The sequence below is a fragment of the Pempheris klunzingeri genome, chromosome 8, assembly GCF_042242105.1.
Source record: "Pempheris klunzingeri isolate RE-2024b chromosome 8, fPemKlu1.hap1, whole genome shotgun sequence".
Lineage (NCBI taxonomy): Eukaryota > Metazoa > Chordata > Actinopteri > Acropomatiformes > Pempheridae > Pempheris > Pempheris klunzingeri.
This window is the reverse complement of record NC_092019.1, coordinates 12,078,482-12,092,969: the sequence shown is the minus strand read 5'-3', so window position 1 is coordinate 12,092,969 and position 14,488 is coordinate 12,078,482. Positions and strand designations below refer to the sequence as shown.

Sequence of the window (14,488 nt, the reverse complement as noted above, 5' to 3'; positions counted from 1 at the left end):
AGGCAGCTATTTTCTCAATGTCACCAGAAATGACCCAGCTTTAAACCCAACTTTAATCTGTCACATCCATAAATAACGACCCAAAACTAGAACCTGTTATTAAAACAGCACTGAAACATCTGTCACTAGAACTGCTTAACGCATTTTTCACTTGCATAAACACTCCTCAGAGCTTCTCTCTCCCACTCGATCACATTTCCCCCCTCATGCTCGCAGCCTTTTTCTTTCTCTCTCTCCCACTCAGGGTAGAAAAGCACTGCCTCTGGCTGTAAACCACAGAGGCTACGCTACAGTTGACACCACACTAAGGGCATTGCACAACTCCATTCTCATCAAGAAAACAACAACAGCCCTTTTTGCAGCTCCTCTGCACTGACGAGACTGTCAGAATAGAGTACAAAAGAATACAGTGGCGCAGGACTGAGTGCAACATCAGAGAGGAGAATAGAGTCGCCCCCAGTAGCAGATACAGCTTTAATGAGGTAGCTGTCATGGTAAGTAGCAGCTATAAAAACATTATTGTAGCGCTGGGACTACTTCAGAGATGGGGAAGTAAGACAAAGAATGGCCGGATTTTCACATCTGTAGGTAGCAGGAGAAGCTTTCACCTGCTGACGTCACTAAAACATTTTCATATGTTGTCCGTTGAATCACCTGTGTAATAACATTTACAGGCCAGCTACAGTACAGTGGAGGCCTTCCTTTAACTACACTTGCTTGTGTGCACACGAATAAATGAAGTTGCATGTCAATTTGTTGAACAATGTGCCAACAACGCTTGAACATAATGCACAACTGCACTTTTGTAAGGCGTCCATATCAGTTCAGAGAGCTCAGCAGTGCACCGTACGAATCCTGTTGTGTTCACCAACAGCAAACTACAAATACACTTAACCACACGCTCCTCTTTTCATTGAGTCTAATATATCAAAGACTTCATTCAATTCTAAAAGATTTTAAAAACTAAAACTCAGATTAACATCCAAAGAAGCCCTGTAATTTAGGATTCAAAGATTCAACAGAGATTCATTAGATACATGTAACAAATCCAGGTATTTTACCAACTTGTGACCAGCTAACGGATCTCAACCCTATAATTTATGTCGATCTCAAGTAACTCTAGGATTCATTTGTTCAAGTAAATGGTGATGTTTAAGATTTATGTGTTTACGAGGTGGATCAAATCAATGATGAGACAGAACATAATTATTCATTTGTGATATTATTGGAAGAGTAAATGTTTACGACTTTTACAGGGCAGTTTCACTCTCAGATCCCCTTTTACTCACTGTTTTTCCCTGAATTCACAGATTTATAGTTTCAATTTTTTTGCAATGGTATTTTTTTTTTACATAAACAAACCTTTTTTACAAGCCGTTTTATAGATTCACCTCAGTGTGCGGTGCTGTGCACTGCACCGAAGTTAATGTTCAGACATTGACAAATACATTGATCCAAACCACCTGATCTCCACGGTCTCTAAATTCCTCCACAGACTGACAATAAAGGATTTTACTATTAGACACCCGCATTTTTTGGTATTTTGCTGTTTCTTTAATATGAATTCCTCTTAATATAAGCTTCTTACAAAAATGTGCCTGCTGTCAGATATCTAAAAAATGTGGTAAGAAAAGAGAAAATATTCAAACAGCTATTTTACATCCAGAGCAGTCCAGCAACGGATTAATAGATCTGTTCCAACTTGAAAAAACACTACATACTTAAACAGCATCATAAGTGGACAGATTAGTCAAATTCAAAAATGAATCCAGTGCTGCTTGTGTTTATCTATACTGTAAATATATATTTGACTTCTTTACTTTTCTGGATGCTGTAAAGTAAAACACATTTTTATGTCTTACGGGCTGTATGAAACATTAAGGAGAAAAAGGTGATTAGATCTGGTTAATATATTCACCAATCATTGCCCATCATTGCAAAATGCATAAAGGGATTTTGTTCCTAATATAAATCATGATGCAACTGCTCAGTCAGATTTCTCCCATAATAATTTCTGAAATGCTCAGTTTGACTTCACATTAACATACGTTCCAATGTGGTGACTATAACCAGACAACACTTGATATCAAAACAGACAGTGTCACATCACACAAACCTTCCTAGCCCATTGCTTTGAGGAATGCGTCTATATGTAAACCTAAACAGCGAGTGCTGACCATGTGAATAAGTTAAACAAAACAGCTCGCCATGGATGCAAATAAGTCAAGACTGATGATGACACATCAGGAACACACATTTCTAGCCATACTTTCACGGGTCTTAACAGACAACTGCTGCATTGTCCAAAAAATACAACAACCACTGCTCCAACAAACAGGGAGTCATCAGGTAAATGATTTCAAGAAGTAGCACTTTTTATGTCATTTGTAATCAACTAATCATTCCAGGAAAATTTCAGCTAAATACTCACGCAGACACACACTCTGGTATTGAGTGAATCAGACAATGTATTCTTCTATATATAAATGGGAGGAATATGACACAACCCATCAGCTATCTTAGCTATAGCTGTTACTGCAATAGCAGAAAACATGGGCACAGGATGGGTGTTGGAGGTAGAACTGTCTTGGAATTCAATATAGCACAACAAAGTAACCACAATTGTGGCAAGACACAAGGCAACACAACTACACTGACATCAAAAAGGCAGATTTCTATATCCTTTATAGATTAAGATGGTGTGTGACTTTATATACATTAACTATTGCCAGCACAATAACAAGATGCAAGTATTTCCATAGGTCTGAGGACCATCTGTACTGAACTACATAGGCATATATGTGGGTTTGTTGAAAAGGTAACTAAATCTAGAGTTGAACTATTTAAAAACAAATTTGTTACCCATTTGTTTTTCTCAACATTTCATGTTTGCTTTCCTTGACCTTTCCACTATCAACCCACATGGTTGACAGTTTCACACCTTCGTATAGCCGTGGACAAGAAAAGTGACATTCGATAGCCTGTGGTGGTTGAACTGCATTCATACAAGAATAGAAATATGGTGTTTTCTCTGTGGCACCGGTCTGACCAGACATGGTTGTGTCATGAAGTTTCTCTATGCAGTAAACAACGGATGAAAGAAAAAAAATCATACATAGGTTAAAAATATAGATATGTATGGGTATGGTTCAGATTTCATTCATCATTTTTATTCTGATAGATGCCAGTACACATAAAGTGTGACAGCACTTTTTGAGACCTGTAGTCGCAGTACAGCATGGCAATAACAACTGGATCAATAGTAATACGTGTAGAGGCAGCAGTGGGTTTTATATTCCATCGTTAGATTTGTGAGAATTTAAAATTGCTCACCAATCATACAACAGAAACATAAAACGGCTGGCAAACCAAGTAAAAAATGCATACTCCATATGGACAGGAAAGCTGATTTTCATTATGTTTCATGGAGGCAAGCCTAGCAAGCAAAATCCAAAATCATTCAAGGCAACAGACACGAACAATCTCTTCATTTGTGCCAGTTTATTCATTCGTCAAATGAGTAGTGGGAAGCAACCAACCAGGTTTATCAAGGGAAAACAGAGCACGCTCACAGTGTATCAGAGCCTTCAGCGTCTTTATTTGTGCCTCACACTCTACCTGTCTGTGAGGTTTTCACATGCAACTGCTTGCACAGCGGTGAGCACCACAAATTCCTTTCCAGCCCTCAGCCTGCCAGACCCTCTCTCTACCTGCCTAGCACAGAGCACCCATACAGCAGTCCAATCACAGCCGAGCACACGAGCACATTCCCCAAGCCATCAGTATGACTACACACGTTCATACCTCCGTTGGTGCAGCCTAGGAAGTCCCAGAACTGCATGTTGGCAGTCGGTACACAGGACTGAGCCTCTGTCGTCATAGACGCCTGTATATGTTCTTGCTCTGCCTCTCCGCTTCCTGGTTGTACTGTATGCTGTCACTTATAGCGAAGGTGAAACACCCGCCCACTGATTGCTTCGAATGACACACCTGGGGGCTGAGTTTCATTTCCAAACAGCTGCCTCCTTCTCCTAAGCTCTAATTCCTAATCGCCTTCCCGTCTATTCTCCCTTCGCTTCCCATTTTGTCCACTTCTCTGTCTCCCGTCTTTGTCTTTACTCTTGACTGAAAACAGACAGGTGTAAAGATTGATCTAACATCCTCAATGTTGCTTTCCCCATCCCTGCCTCCTCAGATTAGCGGAGGTGATGGGAGAGGAGGCAAGGAGAACAGACAGGCAGAGGAGAAACAAAGCCTCAGCAGAGTCCAAACTACTCCTATTCACATCCTATATGAATAACAAGCGCCTAAATATTATGATTTTTATTACTAAATGCAATTAAACTGAGAGACATTCTTCATATGCACACGATAACCAGACATTGATATTCAAATCACACGTGTTAAGGCAGGTGGCAGAAAAATGGCTGAATTGCACAGATTTTTATGTCTGGCTGTAGACATGTATACAACGCTGCAGAAAAGAAATAAGACGCAGCACTGACTGGACTTTCAACCATATCTACACTGTAAAGTGTCAGCTTGTGTTCATCCTCTAGAAGGGAAGTCATATTATAAATAGACCAGGAAGTAAAATACCTTGATAAGTCACTTATACAGAAATGCCGTGTATCCTTAGTGAAATTTAATCATATTTTGGGTGTATTTACTGGAAAGTGAGCTAATACAACCTTGCCAGGGTTTTGTTCAAGTAAAAAAAAAAAGAGATTACAGTATGTTCTACGCCAGTTGTCATTTAATAGAAAACACTGATTTTCATCACATCACATCAAAATATCCGAGGACAAACTTTGGCGTTCATCTCTAATTTGGCTGCTAGGGGATGTGTAAAGGGAAGCGATCGGGGGCAATGTAAAGGCAAATAAAGTCAGGAAAAGGGATGGGGGAAAACAGAAATCTGTAGGAGACATGACAGGCAGCTTTGACTCCCCCCCTCAAAAAAAAATAACACATACACACTGACAAATCAAATCCTCAGGGAGGCTGGGCACCAGGCTGCTGCACAGCGTTTAGTTTGGTACATTTTAGCATTACAACTAAAATATTAATCAAATCCCATTGAGCATGCTTAAGAAACGATAGCTGGGCTGTAACTGTTAAGATATTTATACATTTCACTCGGCCTACCACAGCGATAAGTGTGCAGTATTGTGGTTGACAAGGCAGCAGAGCAGCCCAAAACACTTGAGACGCTCAGGTTAAGTAAGAACTGCCCCCCTTTGTCTCAAAACCGCTGCTTGCAACAATAAGTCTCAGTCTGTGCAACTCGTTATTCATCAAAACACAGATGTTTTGCCACAGCGTTGGTGCTCTGCATGACAGAAACCCTCCTTGGCTTGAACCTTTGCACCTAACCGGAGAAACACAGAGGGGTGGTTTCGGCCACTGCACCACTGTCTGTCTGTTAGGAATACAAATGACTTAGCGGAGTCAAAGTGACCGGCGTTTTATATCATTTAACCCACGATATTTCACCTTATATCCTAACACCAGCTCCTGAAAATACCCCCTCGCGCACTACATTTGCGTTAACCCCATTGTCTATGTGTGTGTTACCCCCTTTAATGCTAAGCTAGCTCGGCTAACGGTGGGCTATTCCCATTTAATCCGCCCCCCGGACGGATCAATACTCACCCGCTTCAGCCCTGGAGCCCGGCCGCGACTACTCCCCGTACCCGGCCACCTTTTTCCAGCCAGTCGGTTTGATTTTTACACATGTACGCCCGGTGATATCAGAGCCGGCTTGGTGGCTGTATCTCCGTTATGAGTCCCTCTCCCTGACTGTTTTTGTCCACAACAGCGCCGTGCCCGGTAGTCGGTGTCCACTGACGCTAGCTGTTAGCACCGCTGCTGCTGCTGCTGCTGCTGCTGCTGCTGCTGGAGCCCGAGCTTTTCCAATATGGCCGCAGCTGGCGGGGCTCAGTGACAGGAGGAGAGGGGCCCTACGTGTCCTGTACCACTACCCGGGGCCCCACATGGGATGTGAGTAAGACCTCAACAATACCTATCTTCTCATACAGGAGGACACACCTTCTCATTCAGTGATTTCACTTTGGTTTTTTTTATTTTTTTTTATTTTCTACATTGGAGATTAATATTGAAGACATCAAAACTATAAAGGCTTCATGAGGTCATCACCTGGAGTGGTTTTCAATTAGCATGGCGTATTGATGCAGTATTGAAATATCTATTTTCTAACTTCCAATTGAATTCCCTCCATAACTGACAATTAATTCCTTTGTGGATGCCAGCACATAAATCATCCCACACGTTGTCTTCAATCTCCAATTCCCATTTTTCTTTAATGTTCCAGGTATATTTGGAGTTGTCAGCCGTCAGTCTCTTATGTATTTCTTGCCTTCTTAATGTGTTTGAGATCATCAGTTGTGTTGTGCAGAGGTGGGGTTGGTAGACAGTTTTATATAGTGAGCAGCCCTTATGGCAAGAATCACTCAACAAAGCAAAGGGAAACAATAGTCCATCATTACTTTAAGACATGAAGGTCAGTCTGTCCGGAAAAGTCCAATGTATCCTTAAATGCAGTCACCAAAACTGTCAAACTCTCTGATGAAACTGGCTCTCATGAGGACCACCCAAGGAAAGGTAAACCAAAAGTTATCTCTGCTGCAGAGGATAAGTTCATTTGAGTTACCAGCATCAGAAACTGGAAATTAACAGCACCTAAGATTAGAGTCGACATAAATACTTCACAGAATTCAAGACGCAGACACACCTCAACATCAACTGTTCAAAGCAAACTGCGTGGATCAAAGATGCTTCTACTGAGGCTGAACACCATGACATCACTTTATATAACGTATATACAGTAGCTGTCAAAAGTTTTGACGCACCTCATTCAGTGGTTTTTCCTTATTTCTCTTATTTTCTATATTGTAGATTAATATTGAAGACATGAAAGCTATGAAGGAACACATAATATGAATATTTATTGTTGGGGCTTGCCACATGTGAAAACAATCATACGGAAACACCCAAATAGCCAGAAATTTCAAGGTTCAATTTAAGTGTCCATAAAATCATGGGAAATTACAGTTCTCATAGTTCCACATAGTAATAAATCAAAGAAACCAATGCTAATTACAAAGCAAAAGAAAATAAATTCACATTCAATACAAAAAACAGCATAAACTATAATCCTCATAAAAGGTATTCATAAAAATGAGGCACAAGTTGTAAAAGAACAGTTTAAACAGTAGTATATCCAAGTAGACTTGAAATTGAATAAAATTAAGTGTTATGTCCTTCCAATTTAATGCACCAAAGGGGCGTATTTTAGCCAACATGGGCTACAACATTGGTAGTAACAGACAAAGACATCCTAAAGCATACATTTAATTGATTTGATTTTTAAAAGGTGCGTGTGTGTGTTCCCTCATGATGGATTGCACAGTGTGAAAATATAATTGCCAATGCCAATGTCAAACTACCACATTTTTTGTCCATAAAAATGGCTTTTTTTTATTGAATCGAATAAAACGTTGTTTCAGTCAGTGATCAAAACTGCCTTTGTTGTGGGTAAGGAGAAAAAAAAGTGGGTGTAAATGTGTAGAATTTTGTGTTTTTATGATGTAGCCCAATGCACCAAAGCACAGTGAAATGATAGGAAACAGCAGATACATGTAAGAATCCACAGTCGTCTTAGGTTTAAATGAAATCTTTGGAGATTTCTGTCATACATTATTCATCATAGTATCATAATGTAAGCCAAACAAAAGACGCTTTGAAATAAAGATGCGCCCCACAACCACACACACACACACACACACACAGGCACACAGACACACACTCACAAACAAAATTATTGTGAATTTGATGCTCAGTGCCATTATTCTGTCTTGGATCTGTGTGTCTCCACTGTCTCGCGGTCTCAGCCCAAAACAATTCATCTTCTGACGGGCCTACACACACAGTACCACCCACACATATAATACATTCATGCATGCAGCTAATGTGCACACACACACAAATGTAGACACACACTCAATTCAAGGATTATTTTAATAGTGCAAATTATGGCACAAGGGAGGGTGAAACTTAGGTCGATTAAAACTGGTGACGTCACGGCTCCTTGGTGTCCGCTGGCCCACCGCTATACCCCACATTTACACATTTGGCAGTCACACAACTTGGCAGCTATTGGTAAAAACCTATCATATTTAGTGTAAAATGAATCTGCCCTATAAACAGTATGTGAGAGAAAGGAAAGGGTAAATCAACCTTGAGCCGTTTGCAGATCACAACCTTGCTTATACTGTACACAGTATGCAGTAAAACCCCACTGTACTGAAAGTAGAGAGTTTTACACATTTCAACTACTGAACTTGTGACAAACAACAAGCTCAGCACTGTGTCTAACAGAACTGCAGCCTTGTTTATGAGAATTTTCTTGGATTCAGCTGTGAAAATGATATAATAAGAGGCCAAAGACACTGCAGGGGAAAATGGGAATTCAGATGTCTCAATATTTTACACTTAGTTCTGAATATTCTTTAAACAAATAGATGCACAGACTTGCCAGACACGGGGTAGCATGTTTGCAGTACTAAAATCTTTTGGAAACCTGCAAATCTCTTGGTGTATAATTAGATGTGTTTCAAACAATAAAAAATAGTTATATTATTACATAATCAGAAGTAACAAACAAACAAAAACATATGAATGAATCTCTCATGATCATTTTATGATGGTACATGTCAGGGCCCATGAGCAGGGATGGTAAACACAGGGATTTCAGACAAACTATTATATAATGCACTTTAATCTAGCCCTCTGGGAAAGGAGTGGCAAACTATGAACCATAAGAAATATTAAAAAGATGCATAATGCTGTGCTACATGAGTGATATTGAATGTTATTTGGCTACATAACCTGACCCAGTGGTGTGTGATGCCTGGTGAAAGCAGTCATAGAGCTCCATCTAGTGGACAGACTGGAGAGGTACGCTGTGGTTTATCTTAATACAGAACAACATCTTAGACTATAATGTCATCAGAGCATGTTTGCAGACATCTCTTTACAAAATAACATCATTGTAACATCAATGTACATCGTTTCATGAAGGATTTTATACAATCTAATATGGTTGAGAAGATCCAGAGACATATCATCATTTATAATGATAAGGAAATCACAGAAAAGCCCTTCACCATCATGACAGTCGTAGGTGGGGTTTTTTTTCCGTCAGCAGTAGTTGGCAAGTGGTGAACTGAATCACAGAAAAGAGACAAAAGCAAGGTTGATGGACAACACTGACCTTTAGCATGATAGACACTGATGTTACAAAGATTAAATTACCCTTTTCATTGAAAACAAAGTTCTAAAAGGTCCTAGAACATTTACTCATGTTTGGTTTGCTGCTCCTGATAGAAATACCAGCCTATCTGAAATAATTTCACCACTTGTTGTTCCCCAATGTTTAAATGCTTAAAAGAACATTTAATCTGCTTAGCATTGCTCATAATGGACAGTTTTTCTTGTTTTAAAAAAGGATCAAAATCGCCTTGTCAACCCTGGTGCAGACATTACCCACAATCTAGCTCAGTGGCTGACAGTTCAGTCAGAGATGTGGGTGTGTCATGCTAATGTAGCCTTGAGACGTAAGCCTCACAAAGAGATGAGGAGTGACGTCAGAGGACTGATAAACTCAACCAACCCAGTTTTTTTTCTCATTGTCACACTTGTAGTCTTTACCCCACTGGACGTTGCCTCAGATTTGTAGTTGAAGTGAGAGGGCAACTCTGTTTAGGACAGTATATAAATGCATAGAAATTGATGTTTTTCATCTGTTGTTAGAATAAATGAGAGCCAGCTAGATTATTCTTTACAATATAATGTTTAATCACTGATAGCACAAAAGATTCTTGAAGTACAGTACATGAAGTTCACCTGTCTTAATGATTGAATTATATGTAACTTATCTTTACAGTGATAATATGAGTTTATTTTATACAGAAGGTCCCATAACACATTACTACAGCTAATAATGCTGCAGCTGTCACAGTTGTATATAATAAATACACATTCCTACTGTTATGAAAATCCAGTTTTCACACTAGGAAATACTACATCTTTACACCTTGATTAAACTCATTATACATGGGTACAAATCTGGGTCTTACAGATACCCATGATAGTTTAAGGACTCCATTTTCAAAGAATATAAAGGTACAATATGAGTGTCAGTGGAGAGAAAAGGAGATGAAAAGAAACTGAAGTAGACATGGACATGTACAAGGACACGGAGAAAAAACTACTTAGTAAAGTATACAGAGGTAGAGACATACAGTAACAGTTGGACAGAGAGACAAGAAATAATGCAGAGGAAGAGATGCAGGAAAGGATGGTTAAATTGATGAAGGAATAAGGAGAGACAAAGAGGGCAAAGAAGGACAGAACAAAGTCACATGGAGGTATAGCCCATGACCTTCCAGCTAGAGATAGTGCAAATAAAAGGGCATGACAGACAGAATAAAGTTAAATATGATGGAAGCTATCTGCGAAGATATAATGAGGTATGACTGGATTTAAGAGCATGAGATATATAGGGCAGCTCTAGCAGGCCACTTCAGTGGACTTTGAGATCATCTGGTCTACATTACTGTTGGAGATGCTCTCCATGGAGACGTCAGTGTGAGAGCGACCGCGTTTCTCCTCTGTGCCGCGGGAGTGTGTTCGTCCACGCGTCAAGTCGTTGGTGTGTGAGCGGCTCCGAGAGCCATCGAAGGACACGATGCTGGAGCTGGAGCTTGTCCGTGACCGAAGTCTGGTCATGCCGGCACTGGACACTGGAGAAAAAGGAGTGAGAGGTTTATACTGTAGAATTTATAGCACAATATTGATTCAACTTACAGTAAATCCTCTTACTGTAATGAATGCATTTATCATATTCAGGTCAAAACACCCGTGTGGGTTTACAATATTATTATTTATAGGAAGTGATGTCTAACAGTGGTTTGTTAGAAATAAAAAGGATGAATAGTTATCATGAGTAGCTGCCATAACTGAACAAAGATTGTCACCTGCAGAGAAATTTAAGGGAAATAATTTCAGAACTACTCTCTGAGATGTGACAGTTCTAATTTAGGGTTAATTAATTGTGACTTACAGTATCCCATGCCCTGGATAAAATATTTAAAGGCTTCAATCACTTTGGCAGGCTGTGGAGAGAAAGATGAAAAGTATTAGATATGTTTCCAATCCATCAGGTGCGCTACTTCTACATTACTGTCAGCTGAATAGCCAATTAGATAAATAACACAGCGTACCTGATCCACCTGAGGAAGTCCTCCACAGTCCGCCATCTATAAAAGCAAAGTACAAAGTCTCAGTCTGTAATTAAAGGTTTGCAGCCTTGATTATATGATGGTTTTCTCACTGACACATTCTCTGAATACTCATCACACCAGAATCACATAAATTATTTTGTGGAAATGTTGCTTTTTTTAAATAATTATTTGGTAGTTTGCTTCATTTCGGTCAGTCGTTTGGTTACCTTGAGCAGTGTGGTCTTGGTGGGGTTCAGTTTAGAATTGCATTCGACGACGGCCTCCACAGCTGGAGAATTGTCTCCTACAATCAGCAGTGTGGAGCACCTGTAAACCAACAGACCGGGAGGTGAAGCAGTTTGGATTGACAGGGAATGCAGCAGTCATGCAGTGATCACTAATGATCATGCTGACACATCCTGGAGTGAATAGTGAGCAGCTTAAGGTCAGAGGCTTGTTGGAGATTATTATGTTAACTCCCATAGATCTTTCCTGTAGGAATATGTTGCCATTTCTTAATAGTAATAATAACTTAATTTATATAGCATCTTTCAAAAACAAGTCACCAAGAAACTGATTGATCTAGCTTTTATTCTAATTACACTTGCAAAACAATATAATTTCTACTTTTTACCGTGTCCAGGTGGGAAAATTATATGTACAAAAATGCTAAAACTCTGCTGCTACACCCTCTTTAAAGGTCAGTGGTACTAACTTTAGGGTCCTGGCATTGATGGTTCCTCCAGGGACAGGCCGCTCCACCTCCAGATCGCTGCGGCTTTTGTAGGAGCGGAGGAACTGAGTGACGTTGGACTGGTTCATCGTTGTTGTGATGTGGTGACGGTATGTAGCAATGAGGTCGTGGTTGGTCTGGATCTCATCCTGAAAGTAAAACAGAGATATTCTGTATTGTATTGTATTGTAAAGTATAGATGCATGTTTCAGCTTTTGTTACCATGGTAACTGAATCCAGTCACTGAGGAGTAAGCCTGATAACTTACCTTTCCAAATATGTGTGTGATGACGGTGTCCGGGAGAGTGTGGGTCCATTCAGTGATCTGTAACACACACATACATACACACAGTTATCTTCAGCATCAACTGGAGAACCAATCACAAGGACAAACACTCTCACTACTCCTTGTAGTAACATTGGAACAAATACTATAGCATTATCTATCTATCAATAATATCAGTATCTATGTAATATCAACCAATACAGGGAATTGTATAGATTGAAAGTAACACAATATGTGAAATAGATGTTGGTCTTACTCAGCGTACAGGGAGGGTGATTAACACACAGACAGACACACACACACACACACACACACACACACACACACTGCTGACCTTGTTTGCAACACTATCCATTAGTCCTTCAGAGCTGGGGTTGATGTTGATCAAAACCAATCCGTCCACCAGATCAGGGTGATTCAGCTACACACACAAACACACACACAAAGAACAGCAGTTATTGATGTGACTTCAAGAACTCATTTATAAGCATTAACATGATTTTTGGCAGTTCTCTCTCTTTCTTCTTACAAGCGTGTGTGTGTGTCTTTCTGTTTCCCTATCTAGAGTTTATTATGGATAACATGGCCGCTATCAGTAGCTTTTCTATGGGGGTGTCATTCCATCTGTGGTACTTGGGAAACGTGTAATTGTTGTAACTGTGTGGCTTTGCATAGGAAAGATCTGATCAATTATATGTCTAATATATTGAATAGTTTTCAAAAGAGGGGTCAAATTATGTTCTCTGTGTGTCTCCAGTTCAAAGGAGTTTTAGAGAAGAGATTTGAACTCACAGCAAATCTAGCCAGAATGTAGGCTCCTGCTCCAACTCCCAATCCAATCACACTACGAAACCTGCAAAGAGCACAGTCAATAGGTCAAAACTGAGACAAATCCTAGTATGTTGTGTGAATAAGTGAAAATATCCTAGCCTTTAATAAAAGGACAACAGAAACATGTTAAGTCAGATTAACTCGGAGAAACCTGGAGACTTTCAGGTGTGTCTTACCCAAAGTGTTTGAGGACAGCGGGCAGTGCTTCAGACAGCTGGTCCATGGAGGGGTAGGTATACCTGGGGGGTCAAAAGTCAATGTGTCAGCAGGCGTGGGATCCACTCACTTATAAATGCCAAACTTGTATTAAATAATGGTATAATTACAGCATAACATCTTAATGTAAATAGAAGAAGAGACTGAGAATAATTGCACTGACGCAGAAGGCAGAGTTTTGGCTCCCTCGTGTTGTCCTGGTGCTTCGACGTGACAAATAGGCAAATGTCTGTGGATTTCCTGCATGTCCTCGTGGTTGAGCAGTGTTTCAAAGCAGGACTTGTCTGTAAGAAGAAGAAAAGACAAAAATATCACCAATTCCGTTCAAGTGAAATGACAAACGGGACTAGGAATATGAAACATAACAGAGTCGGGACTTACGGTTCAGTCCAATATCATGAAATGTCAGGATGACTGGGCGGTTTGCCCTCAGAGTTCCTGTCACGGTGCAGTGGACGTCCCCATATTGAGTCTCCACGTGCTCCTCCTGAAACAAACACACAGATTCAATCGCACATTCACACACAAATGCTGTTTATACGTGTGGCTGAAGATATACATTTGCAAATAGAGGTTTGCTGTTTTTATTTTAGCAGATGAAGCAGTGTTCAGAATGCACCGTAAACTATCTTTTGTTAAAGACAAATTAAAGAATGTTTAATGCAAACTGAAACCAGATGCTCATGAAGTTCATAATACGTAAAACCCAGTCTTAATGAGGTAAAGATCACTTAACCGCAAAGTTAACTTAAGCTCTCTTTGTACTCACAGTGATTTGGGGCTCAAAGACTGAGTCACACTCGTTCTCGTCCAGTACCATGGCTGCTGGTGCAGAGTGGGCCACAACAGGAGCAAAGGAGATATGCAGTAGATGCAGAGCAGATGTCCTGTTTGTAGAGCAGGTCCCTGATTCTTATTTGTACTTCCAGACGCTGCCTGACCTGCAGTGATAATCGAGCAACAGTCCTTCACCTGTGTGACAGACTACTTGTTTCAGCTGGTTTATATATCCTCCGACACTGATCTCTCCCTAAGCCTTAACTCCAAACTGGCTCACACGTGGCCAACTGGCCCCTTCCAGTTTTAATCTGACCTTCCGCTGCTCAATTCCCACGA

General features: G+C 40.2%; 2 protein-coding genes across 3 annotated transcripts in view; both read right to left on the bottom strand.

Moving 5' to 3' along the window:
• The window catches only part of LOC139205535 (focal adhesion kinase 1-like), a 60,289-nt gene extending 54,504 nt beyond the window's left edge, over positions 1-5,785 (bottom strand). For both annotated transcript variants that reach the window (XM_070835782.1, XM_070835783.1), the window contains exon 1: positions 5,656-5,785. The gene's annotated coding sequence lies outside the window, so the exon portion shown is untranslated. The remainder of the gene's footprint in view (positions 1-5,655) is intronic.
• A 4,808-nt stretch (positions 5,786-10,593) lies between these two features.
• LOC139204957 (protein NDRG1-like) lies at positions 10,594-14,192 on the bottom strand. The gene is made up of 12 exons (XM_070834997.1): positions 14,142-14,192; positions 13,754-13,859; positions 13,536-13,656; positions 13,333-13,395; positions 13,118-13,178; positions 12,660-12,746; positions 12,308-12,364; positions 12,022-12,188; positions 11,534-11,633; positions 11,307-11,342; positions 11,147-11,198; positions 10,594-10,826 (listed from the first exon to the last, which is right to left on the bottom strand). Exons 1-12 carry the CDS (start codon positions 14,190-14,192, stop codon positions 10,594-10,596), a joined length of 1,134 nt encoding a protein of 377 aa, XP_070691098.1.
• Positions 14,193-14,488: the final 296 nt, after the last annotated feature.

What these genes read in the sequence shown, in the direction of transcription:
- LOC139204957 (XM_070834997.1), bottom strand. Translation starts at nt 14,192, where the DNA reads ATGGTACTGGACGAGAACGAGTGTGACTCAGTCTTTGAGCCCCAAATC. An exon ending in GCTGTCCTCAAACACTTTGG is followed by an intron (nt 13,179 to 13,332) that starts GTAAGACACACC and finishes TGCTCTTTGCAG; the next exon opens with GTTTCGTAGTGTGATTGGAT. An exon ending in TCACACACATATTTGGAAAG is followed by an intron (nt 12,189 to 12,307) that starts GTAAGTTATCAG and finishes TTTTACTTTCAG; the next exon opens with GATGAGATCCAGACCAACCA.